At 40.8% G+C, this 22478-nt stretch overlaps 1 protein-coding gene across 1 annotated transcript in view; it reads right to left on the minus strand.

The window, feature by feature from the left end:
- The window catches only part of SRD5A2 (steroid 5 alpha-reductase 2), a 40001-nt gene extending 36521 nt beyond the window's left edge, over positions 1–3480 (minus strand). The window contains exon 1 of the mRNA XM_058682969.1: positions 3155–3480. Within this exon, the coding sequence (XP_058538952.1) occupies positions 3155–3435 (281 nt within the window). The 5' untranslated portion in view covers positions 3436–3480. The remainder of the gene's footprint in view (positions 1–3154) is intronic.
- Between the last annotated feature and the right edge of the window lie 18998 nt (positions 3481–22478).

A 22478-nucleotide genomic window follows, 5' to 3' on the forward strand; every position in this document is an offset into this window, starting at 1 on the left:
ATCACAAGCAGCCATTAAGATTATATTTACAAAGATTCTATGATAATGTGGGAAAACACTTATTATAAAATGTTAGGTTATCAAGCAGAACAAAATCTATTTATATTCAATATAGCAAGCCTGTGTAAAAATCTACTAATAAAAATAAAAGCCTTGCTAGAAATGTTCCAAAATATTAACTACTGATATACTTAGGTGTGGAAATTATGGGTGTTTTTCTACTTTTTGTATTTTGTTTTTTCCTTAGTGAACATTTATTATTTTCAGAATAAAAAAAATATTAATTGTAAGTCTAAGTAGGTCTTTAAAAGGTAAAGACAAGGCAGCAAGAACAAGCATAGAAGAGTTTATCATGGTAGCAAAGAACCTGACATCTGAATTCAAACTCTCTGGGTCTGAGCCATGGCTCCCCACGTTACTGTGTGGCCTTGGGCAAATGATTTAACCTTTTCTTCCCCCAGTTTCTCACTTGCAAAATGGGGGTGAAAATAATGCTGATCTACATACGTTGGATGAGGATTAGTAGATAATCCACAAAGAGTGTTCAGCAGAGTATAACACCTTATACACACTCAAAATGATAGCAGATCCAGTACTCCAGTGGCCTTGAAGAAAGAGCTCACACAAGGGGAAGGTGAGCAAATATCACATCTTCATGCCTCAAGAACAACTAACTCAGAGCTGTGCTTTCAGTGGGCAATTTTCCCTCCATCAGAATCCATCTCTAAATCCTTTACTTTTATTTTTAAAATTTCCCCTGAGATACAGGAGTGCTGATGCATAGGGCCACATGTACCCCAATGTTTATAGCCTCACTTTCAACAAGAGCCAAATTATGGAAAGCCTAAATGTCCATCAACTGACAAATGGATAAAGAAGATGTGGTTTATATACACAATGGAATACTACTTGGCAATGAGAAAGAATGAAAACTGACTATTTGCAGCAACATGGATGGAACTAGAGGTATTATGCTAAATAAGTCAGTCAGAGAAAGACAGATACCATATGTTTTCACTCATATGTGGATCCTGAGAAACTCAACAGAAGACCAGGGGGGAGGGGGAGGGGGGAAAAAGTTACAGAGAGGGAAGGAGGCAAACCATAAGAGACACTTAAATACTGTGAACAAACTGAGGGTTGAATGGGGGTGGGGGAGAGGGGAAAGTGGGTGATGGGCATTGAGGAGGGCACCTGTTGGGATGAGCACTGAGTGTTGTATGGAAATCAATTTGACAATAAATTATGTTAAAAATGAATAAAATAAAATAAAATAAAATAAAATAAAAAAGATTTCCCGTGAAAAAGATGGACAGTACATCGATACTCATTTTATGGGTAATTACTTCCTTGGGTTTTTTTTTTTTTCTTTTTTAATGTACTGGTCATCATTTATTGTGCAAAGTGACTTTTAATTTTAAAAACAAGTCTAAAAATTATATTAATAGGACTGTTAGAGAACACCAATCATTAGTTTAAGACGAAATGACCTCAAAAAAATACTGTCTATGGTGCTAACAGACAGTTGTTAATTTGAAGATAAAAGCCATTGTTGTAGAAGCATACTTTTTGGTCAAATGTCAATTCTAAAAACAGTGAACTCAAAAGATCGTCTCTTATCTGTTTGTTTTGTTGTTGTTTTTTTTCCAGTACACATGAAACCATTTAAATCTGGGCAAAATGACATGGTTGTTTATTAAACCTGCACCCTGACCACAACAGACTTTTTGTAAATATTTGCACAAGGGACACCCATTTCTGAAATTTTAATTCTTAGTTCTTGTTGCTTGCCAATCCTCATCTTTTTAAAAGAATGAGAATTCACTTTCAATTGTATAAATATTAAATCTTGACCAATAATAAAAGATCCTGAGCATAAGATAGGTTAACATGGTCTCTCTACAAACTCCTGCTCCAAAAAATGAGGCATCCTTATGGAAAAGGATTGTGCCTTTCAGCTTCCAGAGGCATTCTTTATCCTAAATTCTAAACTAAACTTCCTTCATCTTTTGACTCCAGAAATAATCTACTCAAAATTAGTCTGTGCTTGTGTTCAACTTCTTGATTTGGTTTGGCAATTTTTCTCTGCCATGGACTCTGTTTTCATCTTGCATCGACTTTGTGCCTGATTAACGTGGTGAAAACGTCTTGAACGGTGGAGTTTCACTGTCTTAAGAGTTTCATTGAAACGGTGGAATTGCATTGACTTAGATTTGAATCTGGCCAGGCATTAGCTGCATCGTCTTCCTGGAGTCCCTTAACCTTTACTCAGCATCAGCTTCTTTGTCTGCATAGTGGCATAACTAATTACAGATCTCGCCAGGTTACAATGGGGCTGGAAGAGACACCAGATGCTAAATGACGGGACGCGACAGGCAACTTACTCAGATGCTCCTTCCCTCCCCAGGGAGTCTTTTTTGAGGGTCTGCAGTCAGTGTCCGAATCCCCGAAGCCTCTGGTTTCGGTCCCATCTTTCCTTAGACCGGAAGGCAATGTTGTCCCGAATTTGGGATTCTTAATTTAGAAGAACATTTGAGCTCTAAGTTAACTTCGACTCATTCACGCTTATGTCCCAGGGTAACTGACCAGGTAGATGAGTTGGTAGCGAGCGCAGCCCCTTAGGGCTGAGAAGTGGGGTTCCCGCTCGGGCCAGGGGGTTCCCACACGTTCTCTCTCTCATCGTGGAAGTCCGGGTCAGGTTCTGCCCACCTCCCTCCTCAGACCCACAAAGGTGAAGTTATCGGTCCCTCCGAGCACGGCCTCCTCCGGGAGATGCCAATACGTAGACTCACTCACGATCCCAGGACCAGCCCGCCCCCCACCCTGCAAAGGAAAAGTGAAAGGGGACGGAAACGGAGTGGGGGGGTGAGGGGTGGTGAGCCGCCACAGGTGACCGGGCGCGCGCGGAGGGAACGGTGGATGCCCGCAGCTCTGCCCTGCCTGAGCTTGCCAGCCCACCTCCCGCTCGCCGGACCTGCCTCCCCGCGGCAGCCGGAGGGCCCCAAGCCAGCCCGAGGGGCTCGCGGGGCCGGGGCAGTGTCTCGCGACGGCTCTTCGCCTGGCCCGCGCCCCGCCAGGTGCTCCCCTCGAGCCGGGCTCCACGCTCCCTCGGCGCTCGCTCCTGGACGCCGCGCCCGCAGCGGGCAAACGCTACCTGTAGAAGTAATGTCCGCAGAAGAGGCCCAGAAGCACGGTGGCCGGAGGGCCGAAGAGAGCGCGCGGCTGCCGGGCGAGGATCCCCGCAGGCACCGCGAAGGATGGCAACTCCTGCAGGAACCAGGCTGCGCGGGCTGGTAGGCGAGTAGCCGCGGGCATTGCGCGCTCCGAGTACTTCCCGTAGCCGGAGGGCTCCGCCAGGTACAGGACCAATGCCCCCAGGGCGGCCAGGGCGGCGCTGCCCGCCAGCACCGGGCTCTGCTGGCAGGGAACCCGCATCGCACCGCGTTCCCCACCGGTGGCCGCAGCCCACGCAGAAGAGAGCGCGGTCTCACTGCCCCTTTATGGGGAGCGAGACGCCACCCTGCGTCCGCCCCTTCGGCTTTGGCCTCCGCCCCTCCATCCTGCTTTCTTCTTGGCGCGGCCAGCCCTGGCTCGGCTCAGCATCCATGCCCTTTTCGCACGGCTGGCGCTTGGGGAGGCAGCGGGGGAGCAGGCGAGGACGAAGGGATCCCCCACCGGACCCCGCCTGGGACTAGCCCTCGTCCGCGCCTCCGCCCGTGCGCCCACCCTCCCCACCATCTGCCACTGGCCTCCCCTTTAGATTGCCCTTCGAAGACCTGTTCCTTACCCATCACCCTCTGATGCTGCCGCTCCTAACACCAGAAAATCAGTAGAGAAAACCACAGGGACGATTTAGCCGGGGTCGTGCTCCCGTCCCAACACTTCTGTTCCGCAGTCACGCATCACCTCCATCCTCAGATCATCCCAGGATCTCTCGAACCCCTCCGCTTCCCTACGCGCCTACACTCCCTGTCCATTCCCACCCAACCCTGCACCCATCTTCCGACCCCGGGCTGATTTCCAGGCCCTTCCCGAGCCCGTGAGCCCTTCTGCGCGGGGGCTCGGCGCTCCTTCGCTACTCTCAGCATCAGAGTCCCCTCTGCCCGCACCACGCCCCCAGGGCCTTCATTCCATCGTGGTTTCTCTCCGCTTTGCTGGGTGCACCCTCGGTCAACGAGGCGCACGTCCACTGAGCACCGACGCATAAGCAAGGATTGCGGCCGGGAGTAGTGATCCACTCGGTCCGCCCTAGCTTCTCCGCCACCCAGGGACCCCTGGAGTCTGCCCGGACTCCAGCTAAAGTCTAGGGCTTCTGCCGTGGGACGCCTCTCCCCACTCCTGGAGTGGATGAGTCGGGCTCCATATGGTGGTGCCACTGGAGATGCTACTGTGCTCTGAACATCCAGACGTGGTTCTTTCTTCCTTCTGTTTTCCACCCTCCTCTCATCCTTCACCCCACTTCGTTCATTATCTATTTCTTCTACCTGCTCAGATTTAGTATCTGGAACCTCTTTGGCTGCCCTCCTTCTATGTTTTGTGCCCCCTTTTAATGTCTTCTTTCTTTGACTTGGCTTCCTCCAGGTTGGCCTTCTCCTCCCAAGTGCTGTTGACCTCATGCCTCAATTTTCTTGTCCCACCCCAACAGGGATTACTCTATCCCTATTAATTTTCCCCTCTGGTCCCTATGTCAGGCTCTACCCCAGTCTTCCCCCCACCCCAATCTTCCCCCACACATACACACACACTCCCCTTTCCTTGGCTCTTTCTTCATCCTTCTCTCTTCATTCTTCACCCTTCACTGCTTCTCAGGAGCCCCAGTCAGTATTCCCCCATCCATTCCTTCCCTGTTCTACTGTCTGTTCCATGAAAGGCACACGGTCCCATCTGCCCAATTTAAAGGGTGTTTCCTGACACCTGGGACACTTTCCAAATTTGATGAGAATCCCATCTTACAGATCTAAGAACCTTGATAAACTCTAAGCAAGAAGAACACATACCTCCAACTCACAACCAGCAATGAAATTGCTGGCAACCAGTGATAAAGAGGAAAATCTTTAAACCAGCCAGGAAAAAAAAAAAAAAAAAAAGACCTAGAGGGACAAAGGTAATAAGTACAACAGATTTCTCAGATACTATGCAAGCCAGAAGAAAATGGGATAATACAATTAACGTCCTGAAAAAGAATTTTTATCAACCAAGAATTTCACATCTAATTAAAATAGCCTTCAAAAATGGAAGTGAGATTGGTTTCCAGACATGATAAACTAAGATTCTTCTAGACAGACAAACACACACACACATGCACACAGCAGAAAGTGATAACAAAACCTGGGAGGAAAGAAATCTGCTTGAAGTTACTACAAAGTGAACAGCAGCAAACTTGCTCAAGGGGAAATCACCTTTACATGGAGGAGGGACATGGATAGCTATGGCCATAAGATCCTATTTTTTGACACTTTTAGCCTGGGCTAAATGCAGTCTGAATAATGCACACAGCAGCAACAAAGACACATGTGAAAAAAACCTACCAGAGTCCTAAAACAGGAAGAGCCAGAGAGGGCAATCCCCCAATTCTGTCTACCCATATCGCTGGATGACTCCTTAACAGCACATTATAGAAGAGACTCAAAGCAACTCTGCTCAGACAAAAGTTCTGAATGACACAAGAAGTTCAATCCCAGCCCAGGAAATCACCAGCTAAAACAAATGAAATATTCATAAGAGAAAAAGAATATAACCCATCATCTCTACTATTTAATATGCATAATGTCCAAAATTACCTGACATAGGAAGAATCAATTCAATGAAACACATTCTCGAGAGAAATAAAAATCAATCAAATCCAATATTACAGTGAACCAACCTTAGAATTAGTAGACAAGTATTTTAAAGTAGCTATTATAATTGTAATAGTTTGTAAGGGCTGCTATACCAAGTATCATGGTGGCTTAAACAACAGAAGTTTATTGCCTCACAGTTCTGGAGGCTAGAAGTCTAAGATCAAGGTGTCAGCAAGGTTAGTTCCTCTGAGGGCAGTGAGGGATAATCTGTTACATGCCTCTTTTCTAGTTTCTGGTGATTCACTGGAAATCTTTGGCATTCCTTGGCATGTAGAAACTTCATTCCAATCTCTGCCTGACTCTTCACATAGGCTGCACCCTGTGTGTTTTTATCTGTGTCCAAATTTCTCCTTTTTATAAGGATACCAGTCATATTGGATTAAAGGCCCACCCTACTCCAGTATGATCTTATCTTAACTAATTATATCTTCCATAATCCTATTTCCAAATATGATCATATTGTTATGTACTTGGGTTAGAGTTCAACATAGAAGTTTTGAAGGAGACACAATTCAACCAACAGCAATAATTAACCTCAGTAAAGTATAAAACAAAACATATCTTCAATGCATGAAATCACAGTGTAGAAATGGGAAATAGTGAGATATTGAAATGATTTTTAAGGATGGAAATTCTAGAACCAAAATTACAATTTATGAAAGAAAAAATTATGGGATAGACATAACAGCTGAACAAAGATGGAAGGAAGAATAAGCAAACTCAAAGATAGATTATTTGATAAAAGGCAGAAGTTTACAGATTCAGATTACTCAGTAAGCAATAAGCAGAAAAACACAAAAGCCCATGCTGAATCAAATCATATTTAAGTTACTGAAGATCAAAGATAAAGATGACATCTTAAAAGCAGCAATAGAAAAACATCATACTATATACAGGAGGACAACAATCTGATTAATAGCTAACTTCTTATCAGAAAACTTGTGAATCATAAGTGAGTGGAACATCTTTTTTTTTTCAATATATGAAATTTATTGTCAAATTGGTTTCCATACAACACCCAGTGCCCATCCCAAAAGGTGCCCTCCTCAATACCCATCACCCACCCTCTCCTCCCTCCCACCCCCCATCAACCCTCAGTTAAGTGGAACATCTTTAAAAGCTGAAAGAAAATCTCTGCCCATAATTCTACCTATATCCAACAAAAGTATTATTCAGTAATGAAGGTGAAATATGGATATTTTCAGAACAAAAGCTATGCACATTCAAAACTTCAATACAATAAATGGTAAAGCTCTTGTGGCTGAAAGGAAGAGATAACTGATAAAAACATAAAGGATGGTGAAATATGAGTTTATAAGTTTGCAAGATTTCTTATTTTTTTAAGTGAAGCAGTACATTACAACTATAACTACACCATGATAGTTATGAATGCATGTTGAAATCCATAGGGAAACCCTATAAAAAATTTAATAAAGAATAACTACTGTGTATAAGGTTGAAATTAACTAGACTTACTGTGGTGATCATTTCACAATACATACAAATATCGAATCATTATGTTGTACACCTGGAATTCACGTAATGTTACATGCCAATTATACCTCAATTAAAAAAAAAGAATAACTATTAATTCAACAGTAAAATCAAATAAAAATCTTTAAAAAAATAACCAAATAACCCAAATGGAGGGGACGGGAAGAGAATAACAAGAACAAAACACAGAAGAGTTAAATTGTTGGAACAGCTTGGAAAGGAAAAAGTGAAACTACATCTATTCATAAATGACATGATCTTGTATATAAAACACTAAGAAATCTACCAAAAAACTATTAGAACAAATAAGCAAGTACAGCAAGGTTACAAGATATAGGATCAATATACAAATATCAATTGAAACTAGCAATGAGAATCTGAAATGAAATTACAAAAACAATCCATTTATAACAGCACCAAAACCCCCCAAATACTTAGTAAGTTTAACAAAAGTTTAACAAAAAAAGAGTAAGACTTATGCACTGAAAAATATAAAACATTGTTGAAAGAAATTAGAGAACACTTAAATAAATGGAAAGATATCCCATGTTCATGGGGTGGAAGACTTAATATCGTTAAGATGTTATACTCCCTGCTATAGACTGGATTGTGTGCCCCTAAAATTCATATGTTGAAGCCCTAACCCCCAATGTGGCTGTATCTGTTTCTGAAAATAGGGTCTTTAGGAGGTAATTTTTAAAAATATTTATTCATTTTTTTTTTTTCAACGTTTTTTTTTTATTTATTTTGGGGACAGAGAGAGACAGAGCATGAACGGGGGAGGGGCAGAGAGAGAGGGAGACACAGAATCGGAAACAGGCTCCAGGCTCCGAGCCATCGGCCCAGAGCCTGACGCGGGGCTCGAACTCACGGACCGCGAGATCGTGACCTGGCTGAAGTCGGCCGCTTAACCGACTGCGCCACCCAGGCGCCCCAAAATATTTATTCATTTATTTTGAGAGAGAGAGAGAGAGAGAGGAAGCAGGGGAGGGACAGAGAGAAAGGGAGAGAGAGAATCCAAAGTGGACTCCACACACTGTCAGTGCAGAGCCCGACGCAGGACAGACTCAGTCTCATGAACCATGAGATCATGACCTGAGCCATAGTCAAGAGTCTGATGCTTAACTGACTGAGCCACCCAGGCACCCTTAGGGTCTTTAGGAGGTAATTAAGGTCCAATGAGGTCATAATGATGGGACTCTAATCAGATAAAGGACTGTGACCTTATGAGAAGATCTCTTTCTCTCTCTCTCTCTCTCTCTCTCTCTCTCTCTCTCTCTCTCTCTCTCCCATGTGAAGAAATAGTGAGAAGTCAGCCATCTATGGCTCAAAGAGCTCTCACCAGACACCAACCTTGCTAGTACTTTGATCTTGGACTTTTAGTCTCCATAATTGTGAGGATAAATTTAAGTTTAAGCCACCCAGTCTATGGTATGTTGTTATGGCAGCCTGAGCAGAGTAAGACGCTCCAAAAAGGTCTTCATATTCAATTAAATTCCTATCAAAATCCCAGCTGACTTTTCAGAAATGGAAAAGTTGATCCTAAATTTCATATTCAAATGCAAGGGGCCTGGAATAGACAAAGCAATCTTTAAAAAGAAGGAAAAATTGAAGGACTTATACATCCTGATTTCCAAACTTATTACAAAGGAACAGTAATCAAGACAGTGTGGTACCAGCATAAGAATAGATATATACATCAATGTAATAGAATTTAGAGTTCAGATATAAATTCATACATCTATGATAAACTGATTTTCAACAAGACTGCCAAGATCATTCAATGGGGAAAGAATAGCCTTTTAAAAAAATGGTGTTGGGGGCGCCTGGGTGGCGCAGTCGGTTAGGCGTCCGACTTCAGCCAGGTCACGATCTCGCGGTCCGTGAGTTCGAGCCCCGCGTCAGGCTCTGGGCTGATGGCTCGGAGCCTGGAGCCTGTTTCCGATTCTGTGTCTCCCTCTCTCTCTGCCCCTCCCCCGTTCATGCTCTGTCTCTCTCTGTCCCAAAAATAAAAAAAAAAAAAAAGCCAAAATTTAAAAAAAAAAAAAAAAATGGTGTTGGTACAAATAAATAGCCCCTGGAAAAGAATAAAGGATGGCCCTGTGGTTGGCAGAGGGGAAGCCCTGAGTTGTCTTAGTTCCTCCAACTTATTTTGCATAAACCAATTCAATTCAAGATAAAAATGCTAGGAAGTATAATTGGAGCTATAGGTCAAAGCTGTGTTCTCCAAGGCAACTTTACAAAACTTTACAAAACTGATATTTTGATGTTTGTTGTTATTGTTTTTGTTTTGCATGAAAGAGCAATTTTTAAAGGTTGATTCCAAAAATAAATAAATATTCCACTAATAGATGAATGGAATAAATATCTAAATTTTTAGATTCAAATGTTCTCATTTATATAACCGAAAAATGCATTTTATCTGCTTGGAAAACTCCTAATCATTCTTCAAAACCCAGCTTTGCCAGGAAGAATTAATCATGCCCTATTCCATTTCCATGGTACTTTCTGCATGTCTTACTGTATCATTTTCCACAGTTTTCACAAGCTTCTCTTTTTTTTTACTTGAAAGGTTTATTTTTTTTTTCTTTCTCCATATTTTTATTTAAATTCCAGTTAGCTAACATACAGTGTAATATTAGTTTTAGGTAAAGAATTTAGAGATTTGTCATATACATATAACACCCAGTGCTCATCACAGCACGTTTCCTCCTAAATTCCCATCATGCATTTAGCCCATCCCTCCTACCTACCTCTGTACCCATCAGTTTGCTCTCTATAGTTAAGAGTCTGTTTCCTGGTTTGCCTCTCTTTTTTCCCCTCCTATATTCATCTGTTTTATTTCTTAAATTCCACATATGTCATATGGTATTTGTTTTTTTCTGACTTATTTCACTTAGCATAATACTCTCTACCTCCATCCACATCATTGCTAATGGCAGTGCTAATGGCACATCATGCTTGGATGCTCAGTCTGAGACCATGGAGTTGGTAGAAATCAGTGATTTTTCAGAACATTGGAAGGTGCCCACAGTTGGCACTAGTGTATTTTTTGTCCGTTCAAAGCACCTATGGACAGTCCTTTGCTTTTCCATACAAGAGTAAACTTAGGAATGCTTAGCTTCATTCTAGGTCAGGCTGCTTGCAGATACAGACCCTTTACTCTGGAGCCTTACTGTCAGTTACATTAAATACAGTCTATGACAAGAGTTTCTTCATACTGTACTATAGTCAACATCTGTTAGTGATAGTGAAAATTGTCCTACGCAATAACCCTCCTCTCTTTTGTCTCCCTTACACCAGCCATGAAGGTTTTCAAAGTTAAGTGCAGGGTAATTTGTTTATTTTTCTTTATATTTGGTATTTTGTTTATTATTTTGTATTATATTACAATTTTGGTATCATTTTTATATGAATATTTTTGGGTTGTGGAATAAATCATCTGAGTTTCTTTTTTTTATGGGGAAATTTGCCTTGACATACAAGTGTTTTGGATTACAAGCATGTTTCCAGAACAAATTATGCTCACAAACCAAGGTTTTATCAAAACTTCTTTATCCATTCATCAGTTGATGGACATTTGGGCTTTTTCCATATTTTGGCTATTGTTGGTAATGCTGCTATAAACATCGGGGTGCATGTATCCCTTTGATCAGTATTTTTGTATCCTTTGGGTAAATACCTAGTAGGGCAATTGCTGGATCATAGGGTAGTTCTAGTTTTAATTTTGTGAGACACCTCCATACTGTTCTCCAGAGTGGCTGCACCAGTTTACATTCCCACCAATAGTGTAAGAGGATTCCTCTATGCATCCTCACCAACACCTGTTGTTTCCTGTTGTTAGTTTTAGCCATTCTGACAGGTGTGAGGTGATATCTCATTGTAGGTTTGACTTGTATTTCCCTGATGATGAGTGAAGTTGAGCATCTTTTCATGTCTCTGTTAGTCTCTGGATGCTTTCTTTGGAAAAATGTCTATTCATTTCTTCTGCCCATTTTTTAACTGGGTTATTTGTATTTTGGGTGTTGAGTTTGATAAGTTCTTTATAGATTTTGGATACTAACCTTTTATCAGATATGTCACTGCAAATATCTTCTCCCATTCCATAGGCTGCCTTTAATTTTGTTGATTGTTTCCTTTGCTGTGCAGAAGCTTTTTATACTGATACAGTTCCAATAGTTTAAATTTTTGCTTTTGTTTCCCTTACCTCAGGAGATATATCTAGTAAGAAGGTGCTATAGCTGATATCAAAAAAGTTACTGCCTGTGTTCTCTTCTAGGATTTTGATGGTTTCCTATCTCACATTTAGGTCTTTCATCCATTTTGAATGTATTTTTGTGTATAGTGTAAGAAAGTGATCCAGTTTATTTTTTTTTCAAAGCAATCTACACATCTAATGCAATCCTTATCAAAATACCACCAGCATTTTTCACAGAGCTAGAACAAACTATCCTAAAATTTGTATGGAACCACAAAGGACCCCAAATAGCCAGAGCAATCTTGAAAACGAAAAGCAAAGCAGAAGAGATTACAGTTCCAGACTTCAAGTTATAGTACAAAGCCATAGAGATCAAGACAATATGGTAAAGGCACAAAAACATCCATAGATCAACAGAATAGAATAGAAAACCCAGAAATGAACCCACAACTATATGGTCAACTAATCTTTGACAAAGCAGGAAAGAATATCCAGTGGGAAAAAAGACAGTCTCTTCAACAAATGGTGTTGGAAAAACTGGACAGCAACATGCAAAAGAGTTTTTACAAGTTTCTGTTTACATGGTAGTTTCCCCTGAAGAACGTAAGCTCCTTGGGGCACCTGGGTGGCTCAGTCGGTTAAGCGTCCGACTTCAGCTCAGGTCATGATCTCACGGTCCATGAGCTTGAGCCCCACGTCGGGCTCTGTGCTGACAGCTCAGAGCCTGGAGCCTGTTTCAGATTCCGTGTCTCCCTCTTTCTCTCTCCTCCCCTGCTCATGCTCTCTCTCTTCTCAAAAGTAAATAAACATTTAAAAAATTAAAAAAAAAAAAAGAATGTAAGCTCCTTGAGGGCTTACATAACATTTAAGATAATAAGGCTTGAAGTCCAAATGTTGGCTCTTTTCTCTACTGTTAATAGTTGTATAACCTTGAGCATCAGATTAAACTCTCTGACAATGTTTTTCTACATCAGTAAAATGGGTATAATAATACTATCATGAGCAATAGTTTTTAAGATATAAAATGACAGAGGGGTGCCTAGGTGGCTCAGTTGGTTGAGCATCTAACTCTTGGTTTCAGCTCAGGTCATGATCCCAGTGGGATCAAGCCCCGCATTGGGCTTCACGCCAAGCATGGAGCTTGCTTAAGATTTTCTCTTTCTCCCTCTGCCCCTCTCCCCATCATGCTCACACTCTCTCACTCTTTCTCTATCTCAAAAAAATAAAAATTTTAAAAAGGCATATGGCAGAAACCTAATTCAAATGATCTTAACCCAAACAAAACAAAACAAAACTTTGTGTTCATGTATTCATAAGTAGAGAATTCAAGAAGTGGTTACAAGGCAAGACTGGATCCAAGGGTCCAAACTTTGTCACTAGACCCTCCTACTCATCATCAATTAACTCTGATTTCTTCTGCTTCATTTTCAGGAAGGGTATTCTAGCAGCTCCAGATTCAGTCAGGCCTTAGTTCTTACAATCTAATAGATTCCTCTTGAAGAAATCATTCCCTTTAGAGAATTCTATCTCTGCTTATGTCATATGCCTGGAGAGGAACCGGCTACTTTGAATGGGGTAATTTTGTGCCCGTCCTATGGCCCGGAGGCATCCAATGATAATCCCATTAAACCTAAAATTCACATGGTTATGTGAATGTGTGTGCACACATACATAGGGCTGGGAGTTAGTCACAATTTAGTGCGAAAACTAATAGTACTCAAACTACTTCAAGCAGAAAGGCCAACTTTGCAGAAAATTGCAGAATTGTTGGAAGGGGCTGCAGTAGCTAAAGTCAAGACAGTGCTGCTGGACTTCAAATTCACCTCACCATTGACTTCATACAAGTGACAAACAGAGGTCAGCATCTTAGTGTGGCCCATGAAGTTGAACACACACTGGAAAGTGGGTTCTGGCAGCTGTAAAGACTCATTTCTGCACAACACCCCCAAAACGACCACCAGGACAAGTAGGCTGGCCTTCACCTCCCTCTGACATTCTAAGCCTCATTGGAGTACATCTCATTAGCAGGAGCTAAATCACGTCTAGAACCCTAATTGCAAAGGAGTGTTAGTCAGACTACTCCTTATAATACAAGCAGATCCTAGGGGGGAGGGACATGGATACTGACTACCAATAAACAACACTGAACACTGACAACCAAAAGTAATAGATAACTGGTTTTCAATATCTATTTTAATGTATACTTCACAGTTTTACACTTGAGCAACTGACACATATGAACTACAATTGCTCATTTTTCCCATGTGCAATACTAAATTCTTACTGTACTTTCAGTGTAGGGGAAGAGTTCACATCTTAGTTCCCATTATTATTGTTATATAGTAGCTAAAAATTGTTATAAACAAAATATCAGAACCTCTGTCACTTAACAACTTTAATTCATTCCTGAAAAATGTGCTAAGTTAAGCGATTTGACATGGGAAAGAATTCCATTAATCTTAATGAGAAAAGTCAAGATGAACTCCAAGCCAAGATTCACACAAAAAAGTCAACTGAACATTGAAGTAACTTCATATACATAACACATAGAAATTTTTAAATGAATAAGTAAAGTTCGGATGTAAACTGTAATTTAGACAAGGTTTACTGTACTCGCTAAAGAAGGCAAAGAAAACCTGATAAGAAGTGGTAATTGATGTAGAAGGCTACAACAGAGTAATTCTCTAGCAGGCACATTTTTCATTCTGTACCATTTTGTTTGTATTTCAACCTTTTGTCGCTTTGTGGTTATCTTACATTCAAAATGTGCTCAATGGAAAGAAAAACACAAATTGAACAAAATAAAGCTAAGTAAAAGAACATCTTGAAATACATGGAATCATGTGCACATATATGAGACGGAAAAACCACACTGCTTCTTCACCCTGCTTGCTTAGCATATATACAAAACACACACTGTCTGGGGCTCATCCAAAGATGTTGAGCAATTCAAATCTCTTCCGCTACTTCCTGATTAGAAATTGTTCTGTCGGGTAAACTGATGAGTCTTTGCCTAAAATCATAATGTTGAAATATTACTTCTTAGCATTTATTTAGCGTGCTTCATCGTGAAAATATATACAAAAAATCATCTAAAACGTGGTCTATGTTTTCAATAGCATGTTCCAAGGGCCTTAATTGAATGGTTGTTGTGTAAGCTAAGTCTGTCCTTGAAAAATTCAAAGCAAATAATTTCGAGTAAATTCACTTGCAGTTAGAGAATTACCTTATGCTTAAAATATCACTTTAATAATTAAATGAATTAATGTATGTAAAGTACTGGAAACTGGGTTTGACACACAGCAAAGATTAATATTTGATAATATTAGTCTCAAATTATACTTTATTTATATTTTAAACTCATACAGTTATTAATTGTGTGATGTTACTTGCTCAATTTCCAATCAATTTAAAAACCTTACTGGTGAAACTTATATACACTAGACTGGTTTTGGGGCAGGACAACAGAAAACAACAGTGGCCCAACACCAATCTAATAAGCAATAGCAGTCTACCAATGGGGAAAAGGCAAGAGTGTATAAAGAGTTCCCTCTGTGGTGTAGGCATATACAGGAAAGGCTAAAAGCTGAGACTGGACCAGAAACATTGGTATAAACTTCCTCACATCCTAGCCTTCACCCAACACACAGGATAACACAGAGGGATTTGAAACAGTGATGCACTAAAGACAGCCATAGCAGCAATAATGGTCAAACCTCATTTTCTGAATAGACTGACTCCACTCACAAACATGAACAGCCAAGCAGAAGAAAATATTCTTCTCATTCTTAGGCATAAATATTATTTACCTCAGTTCTAGTGTTCTACTACAATGTCAAACATTCAACCAAAAAGTATGAGATGCAAAAAAACAAGAAATAAACAACCCATGACAAGAGATCGTGCAATCAACAGAGACAGATTCTGAGATGACTCAGATATTGGACCTACCAGGCAGAAAATTTAATGTAACTAATTAACATGCCAAAGCGTATAGTGGAAAAGGTGAACAATGTGAATGAATAGGAAATTTTCAGAAGAGTGATGGGAAGTACAAGAAGTTAAATGGAATGCTACAAATAAAACACATGAAAACAGAAATGAAGAATTGTTTCAATAGGCTTATTACTAGACCGGATTCTAAGAAAAAAAAATTATTGAGCTTGGATACAGGCTTACATAAACATCTTACAGATATAACAGTCTATTTTAGGCTGATAACATTTTTTCTTCAATCACATACAAAAACTCTATGCTGTTACTTCTCCTCCTCCCACACTTGATGCTATTGATGTCACACTTTATATCTTTTTATATTGTGCATCCATTCACAAGTTATTGTAGCTACAGTTACTTTTCATACTATAATATAGTATATATAAAAAAACAAATATATTAGAGGGACATGGATACTGTCCATTGGATACTGTCATTCTTTTTAAATGAATAAGTAAAGTTTGGATGTATAAACAACCATTTTGGTTGTTTATATATTCTAATATAAAAACAAATATATTAGAAATAAAAGAGATTCACACACCATTACAGTAGTAGGGTATTCTGAATTTGACTACATATTTACATTTATCAGTGAGTTTTACACTTTCATGTTTCATGTTGTTAATGACTGTCCTTTTGTTCAACTTGAAGAACTCCTTTTATCATTCCTTATAAAGCAGGTCTAGTGGCAATGGACTACCTTAGCTTTTGTTTCTTGGGAAATATCTTTATTCCTCTGTCATTTGTGAAGGACAGTTTTACCAGGTATAGTATTCTTGACTGGCAGGGTTTTTTTTACTTTCAGCACTCTGAATATCATCCCATTCCCTCATGGCCTGCAAGGTTTCTGCACAGAAATCCACAGAGAGCCTTGTAGGGGTACCCTTGTATGTGAGGAGTCATTTTCCTCTTGATTTTTTAAAATTCTCTTTGACTTTTAACATTTTTATTATCATGTGTCTCAGAGCAATCATCTTTGGGTTGTTCTTGCTCAGGTTCCTTTGAACTTCCTGTACCTGGAGAGCTCTTCTAAGGTTTATGATTTATCTTCTACTGAGATTCTCATGATGCAAATGTTAATTTGCTTGATAATGTCCCATAATTAACATAGGCTTTCTTCATTCTTTTTCATTCCTTTTTCTTTTTGTTCCTCTAAGTGACTACTTCCAAATGATCTGCCTTTGAGCTTGCTGATTCTTTCTTCTGCATGATTACATCTGTTGTTGAAGCACTCCATTAAATTTTCCAGTTCTATCATTGTATTCCTCAGCTCCAGGATTTCCATTTGGTTCTTTCTTATGGTTTCTACTTCTTCTTCAACTCTCTAATTTTGTCCATGCGTTGTTTTCCTGATTTCATTTAGTTGTCTATCTTCTCTCTTGCATTTCACTGAGTTTCTCTAAGATTTTTATTTTTAACTATTTGTTAGGCAAATCATAGATCTCCTCTTCTTTGGGGTCAGTTATTGGAGTTTCATTAATTTCTTTTGGTGGTGTCATATTTGTCTGATTCTTCATGATCATGAGCAAACATTTCCATGAGCAAACATCTCGAATTTCATGATCATGAGCAAACATCTCTTCCAGTTTTTACAGACTGGTTTCAACAGGTATTGACTGTCTCCTTTCTATTCCCTAGGCTGATAAGATTACCTCCAGAATCATAGTCATGCTGGGATGGAGCAAGTTTTGAGGTTGTCACTGAATCCACATGGGTGATGGGATCATTACCAGGGCATTGGGGATGCATGGATCCAGTCTGTCCCTGGGTGGATGATACTGTTTCCAGTACCTTGTTCAGTAGGATGGTGCTGGGACAAAGGTCCACAGTTGGATCTGGAGACAGTGGACCTATTATCAGCTGTGTAGACAAGTGTGGTTCTAACCAGGTCCCTAGAACAGCTCCTGCCTTGTCAATGGAAGGGCTCCTGGGTGAGAAGGAGTGGCCCTGAACCATGGCTGAGAGGGGTTGTAATAAAGTCCTAGAGATGTTTCAGATTTCATAGTTAAGACTGAGGTCTTCAGACCTGGCTCTGGATAGGTGTGTGTGTCTCCCACTAGGTCCCTGGGAAGGCTGGACTGCTCCCTAATCATGGCTGAAGTGGTTGAAGTGGTTGGGGCCATGTATAGAGATGTTTCAGGGTCTCATGAGGTACAGACTCAAGTCTCCCACCAGGTCCCCATGCCACCAGGTCCCATGCCACCAGGACTGCTCATGGACTGTGGCTAGGAGGGCCTATAGTCAAGTATAGGGTCCTTTCAGAATCTCTGACCAAGTTTGGCAGGTTTATTTCCAATGTTTCCTAGACCATGGCCAACAGGGACTGGAGCTGGTTCATATGCCACTTCAGGGTCCACAGCTGGGACCAACACCTGTATATGTATTATCTATGCACAGGTGGGCATGACTCCTCCCAGGTCCCTAGGTGCATGGTGCTGGGGACAGGACCAAAGCCAAATGTGGCTGAAGCTGAGCTCTCAGGGGTATACAGCTGTTTTCAATCTGTAGCCAGGACCACAGCTGCCAAATCAGCCACCTGGATGTGAGCCTACCTTCTCAAAATGGCTCTCCTTAGCCTTAGACCACCCTGGGGTTTTTCAATCTCTGTACTGGATCCCAAAACTCCCACAAAGGCACTCCTGTCCATGGATGGATGCCAAATTATCACTGTTGAGGGAAAATGTTAGTAAGGGATGTCTCACCTGGCCATCTTGCTGATGTCACTCCAGAATTACTTCATTCTTTCTCACAAATGCTAAGAGTTTATTCTATGGATGTGCCTAACTTTTTACATACATGAAGACTTTCTGCCATTTTGCTATTACAAATAACATGGGGTACTCATGTGTCCACATTACCTTACACAAGGATAAGTGTGTTTGTAGGATGAATTCCTAGTAGAATCGGGCCAAAATGTGTATGCCTTTTTTATTTTGCTAATGGTATCAAATTGCCTTCCTTACAGGTTTTTAACAATCTACACCCCCTCCTCAGCAATATATGAGGATTATTCATTGGGAAGCTGATATGTGAGGATGGTTGAATTGCCCATAATGTAAATTTAGCACATGTCAAATGCACCAGCATAGTAAAGGCATTAAAAAATGAGTAAAAAGGAGATCCAACATGGTGGAGAACTAGGGGGACCTGAATTTTCCTCATCCCTCAAACACAACAGTGTTGAGGCCAAAGAACTTTCTGTTCCAAGAGTCCAGGCTTCAGAGTGACAGAGACATCTCCAGTGACCCATGGGGACAACCTGGTGGGCCATAGGTATGTGATGGCGAAATGGGAGAGAGAAAATGGCGACAGAGGAATGGAGAGCAGGGATCCCGTTCTGCAGAGAGACAAAGAGAAGAGAGAGAGAGGCTGTGGAAACATAGGACTATATCTGGACAAGAGAAAAACCACAGACTGGGAGAGAGAGAGAGAGAAAGATCCAAACTCTAACTACGGGGCTTCCTCCAGACTGGGGCTGGCTGCCCAGTTCATTCACCTGGGGCGGATGGGAGCCAGCCCTGGGCTCAGTAACTAGTTCAGAGGCACAGTCCACAGAGGGAGAAAGCAATCCCCTCCCTTGAGTGCTGTGGAAAGATGGTATATAACCATTTGAAGAACAAAGGACCCTGCCTGCACCCACCAGCCAAAGACCATTTATCAGTGGCACAGAGCGGCACTTCCCTGGAACCAGGGCTCACGGAGTGGGACTCTTTAAGACATCAGGTTTAAATCCCAGCCGAGTGCCAGGGAGACAGGGGAGTCAGCAGAAAGGGACAAACCTCCTCATTTGCACCCACGCGGCAGTGGGAGGAGGTCTTCCATAGGTGGGGTGAAGTGTCACATCCCTGGAACCCCGGGCTCGCAGAGTGGGACTCTTCAGGACATCTGGGTTTGAATCCCAGACAAGCCCCAGGGAGGCATGGGATACTGTGGAGCAAAAAACAAAAACAGCCCGCTGGAGCCTGCACAGCACTGTGAGAACTGCCTGAACAGAGTGGTTTGGGACACCCAGTCCAGGGAGGAGAGACTGGGGTGTCACCATTTTTCTCCCCATCACCAGCAAGGTGGGGCTTCAGGGAAGGGACAGTGGGCCCACAGTGGAAGCGGGACCCGCCTACACCAAACCACACCCCTTCATGCCTGGTAACTGCCTATCTACGGGAGTGGGATTGATGCTGACAAACCAGATAGCCGAGCCTCCAGACCAGTGCTGCTACCAGTCCCAAGGCACCCAGCAGCTTTGCATCTTCTGATTTAAGTCTTGGACAATTCTTACTACATATATATTTTCTTTTCTTCTTTTTCTCCTTATTTCTTCCCTTCTTTAGTCTGGTTTTTCTGGTTGTTGGTTTCTTTAAGCAGACATATCTAATCTATTCTCTTTATACCTGTACTATAACTCCTTCTTTATTTTTCTCTCTCTCTCTGGATTAAACCATATAGTTTCTCTGGTCAATTTTCTTTCCTTTTTCCCCACCCCTGTCATTTCTCTCTTTATATGGAATAAGGCCTTTTCCACCAACACCACCCCCACCCAGTTTTTTTTTGTTGTTTTGCTGTTGTTTTTGGTTTCTTGTTTGTTTGGTTGGTTGGTTTTTCTTAATTTTTCTTTGTTCTTTTTTTGTTTGTTTTTCCAGGGCTACTTTGACAAACAAATCAAAGTACACCTGGTGGAGGGTCCAGAACATCGCTACAAGTAGGGAGATAACATAACCAAAGTCACAAAAACAGACACTCCAAAAAACACCTCTTGAAGGGCAAAGCCCTAGACAGTGTATAACCTCTCTTTAATATAGTAGTTCTCACAGGTGCAGGACATATAAGAAGCTTTTAAATCACATAAGGGACAGAAAACTAGCCAAAATGATGAAACAGAAGAATTATCCTCAAAAGAAATTCCAGGAAGAAATGACAGCTAAAAAATTGATCAAAACAGATATAAACAATAGAAATGAGCAACAATTTAGAATAATAGTCATAAGATTAACAGCTGAGCTTGATAAGGGCACAGAAGAGAACAGAGAATATATTGCTGCAGAGATCAAGGAACTAAAAAACAGTCATGATAAATTAAAAATGCTGTAAATGAGGTGAAAAATAAGCTAGAGGTGGTGACAGCAAAGATTGAAGGGGCAGAGGGGAGAATGAGTGAAATAGGAGATTAAATTATGGGAAAAGATGAAGCTGAGAAAAAGAGATAAAAAAAAATTTTAGACCACAAGGGGAGAATTAGAGAACTAAGTGATTCAATGAAACAATAATATTTGTATCATAGGAGTTCCAGAAGAAAGGGGGGTGGGGCTGAAGGGGAAGGAAACAGACATTGAAATCCAGGGGCACAGAGAACTCCCTTCAGATGGAACAGGAATCAATCTTCTGCATGACATATAATAGTAAAACTGGAAAAATACAAAGATAAAAAGAGAGTTCTGAAAGCAGCTAGCGACAAACAGGCCTTAATCTACAAGGGTAGACACATAAGGGTAGTAGCAGACCTATCTACTGAAACTTGGCAGGCCAGAAAGGAAATCTTCAATGTGATGAACAGAAAAAATATGCAGCTGAGAATCCTTTATCCTGCAAGCCTGTCATTCAGAATAGAAGGAGAGATAAAGGTTTTCCCAAACAAACAAAAACTGAAGGAATTCATCACCATGAAACCAGTCCTACAAGAGATCCTAAGGGGGACTCTGTGAGTGGAATGTTGCAAAGACCACAAAAGACCAAAGACATCACTAGAAGCTTGAAAACTACAGATAACACAATGACAATAAATCCATACCTTTCAATAATAACACTGAATGCAAATGGACTAAATGCTCCAATCAAAAGATATATGGTATCAGAGTGGATAAAAAAAATAAGACCCATCTATTTGCTGTCTATGAGAGACCCATTTTAGACCTAAGGACACCTTCAGATTGAAAGTGAGGGGATGGAGAACCATCTATCATGCTACTGGAAGTGAAAAGAAAGCTGGAGTACCCATACTTACATCAGACAAACTAGGTTTCAAACTAAAGGCTGTAAGAGAGATGAAGAAGGGCATTATATCATAATTATGGGGTCTATCCATCAAGAAGAGCTGCCAATTATAAATATTTATGCACCCAATTCAGAGGCACCCAAATATATAAAATAATTAATCACAAACATAAGCAATCTTATTGATAAGAATGTGGTAATTGCAGGGGACTTTAATGCTCCACTTAACAGCAATGGACAGATCATCCAGGCAGAAAATCAATAAAGAAACAATGGCTCTGAATGATACACTGGACCAGATGGACTTGACAGATACATTCAGAACTTTTCATCCAAAAGCAGCAGAATACACATTCTTGTAGAGTACACACAGGACATTCTCCAAGATAGATCACATACTGGGTCACAAAGCAGCACTCAACAAATGCAAAAGAATTGAGATCATACCATGCACATTTTCAGATTACAATGCTGTGAAACTTGAAATTGACCACAGGAAAAAGTCTGGAAAACCTCCAAATGCATGGAGGTTAAAGAATATCCTACTCAAGAATGAATGGGTCAACCAGGCAATTAAAGAAGAAATTTAAAAATATATGGAAACACATGCAAATGAAAACATGACAGTCCAAACCCTTTGGGATGCAGCAAAGGCAGTCCTATGAGGAAAATACAATGCAATCCAGGCCTACCTCAAGAAACAAGAAAAATCCCAAATACAAAATCTAACAGCACACCTAAGGTAACTAGCAACAGAACAGAGAAGAAACTGCAAGGCCAGCAGGAGAAGAGAAATAATAAAGATCAGAGAGAAATAAATATAGAATCCAAAACAAAAACAAAAACAAAAACAGTATAACAGATCAATGAAACTAAGAGCTTGTTTTTTGAAAAAATAAACAAAATTAATAAATCCCTAGCCAGGCTTCTCAAAAAGAAAAGAGGGAGAACCCAAATAGATA

This window comes from Neofelis nebulosa, chromosome 9, assembly GCF_028018385.1.
Source record: "Neofelis nebulosa isolate mNeoNeb1 chromosome 9, mNeoNeb1.pri, whole genome shotgun sequence".
NCBI classification, from domain to species: Eukaryota; Metazoa; Chordata; class Mammalia; order Carnivora; family Felidae; genus Neofelis; species Neofelis nebulosa.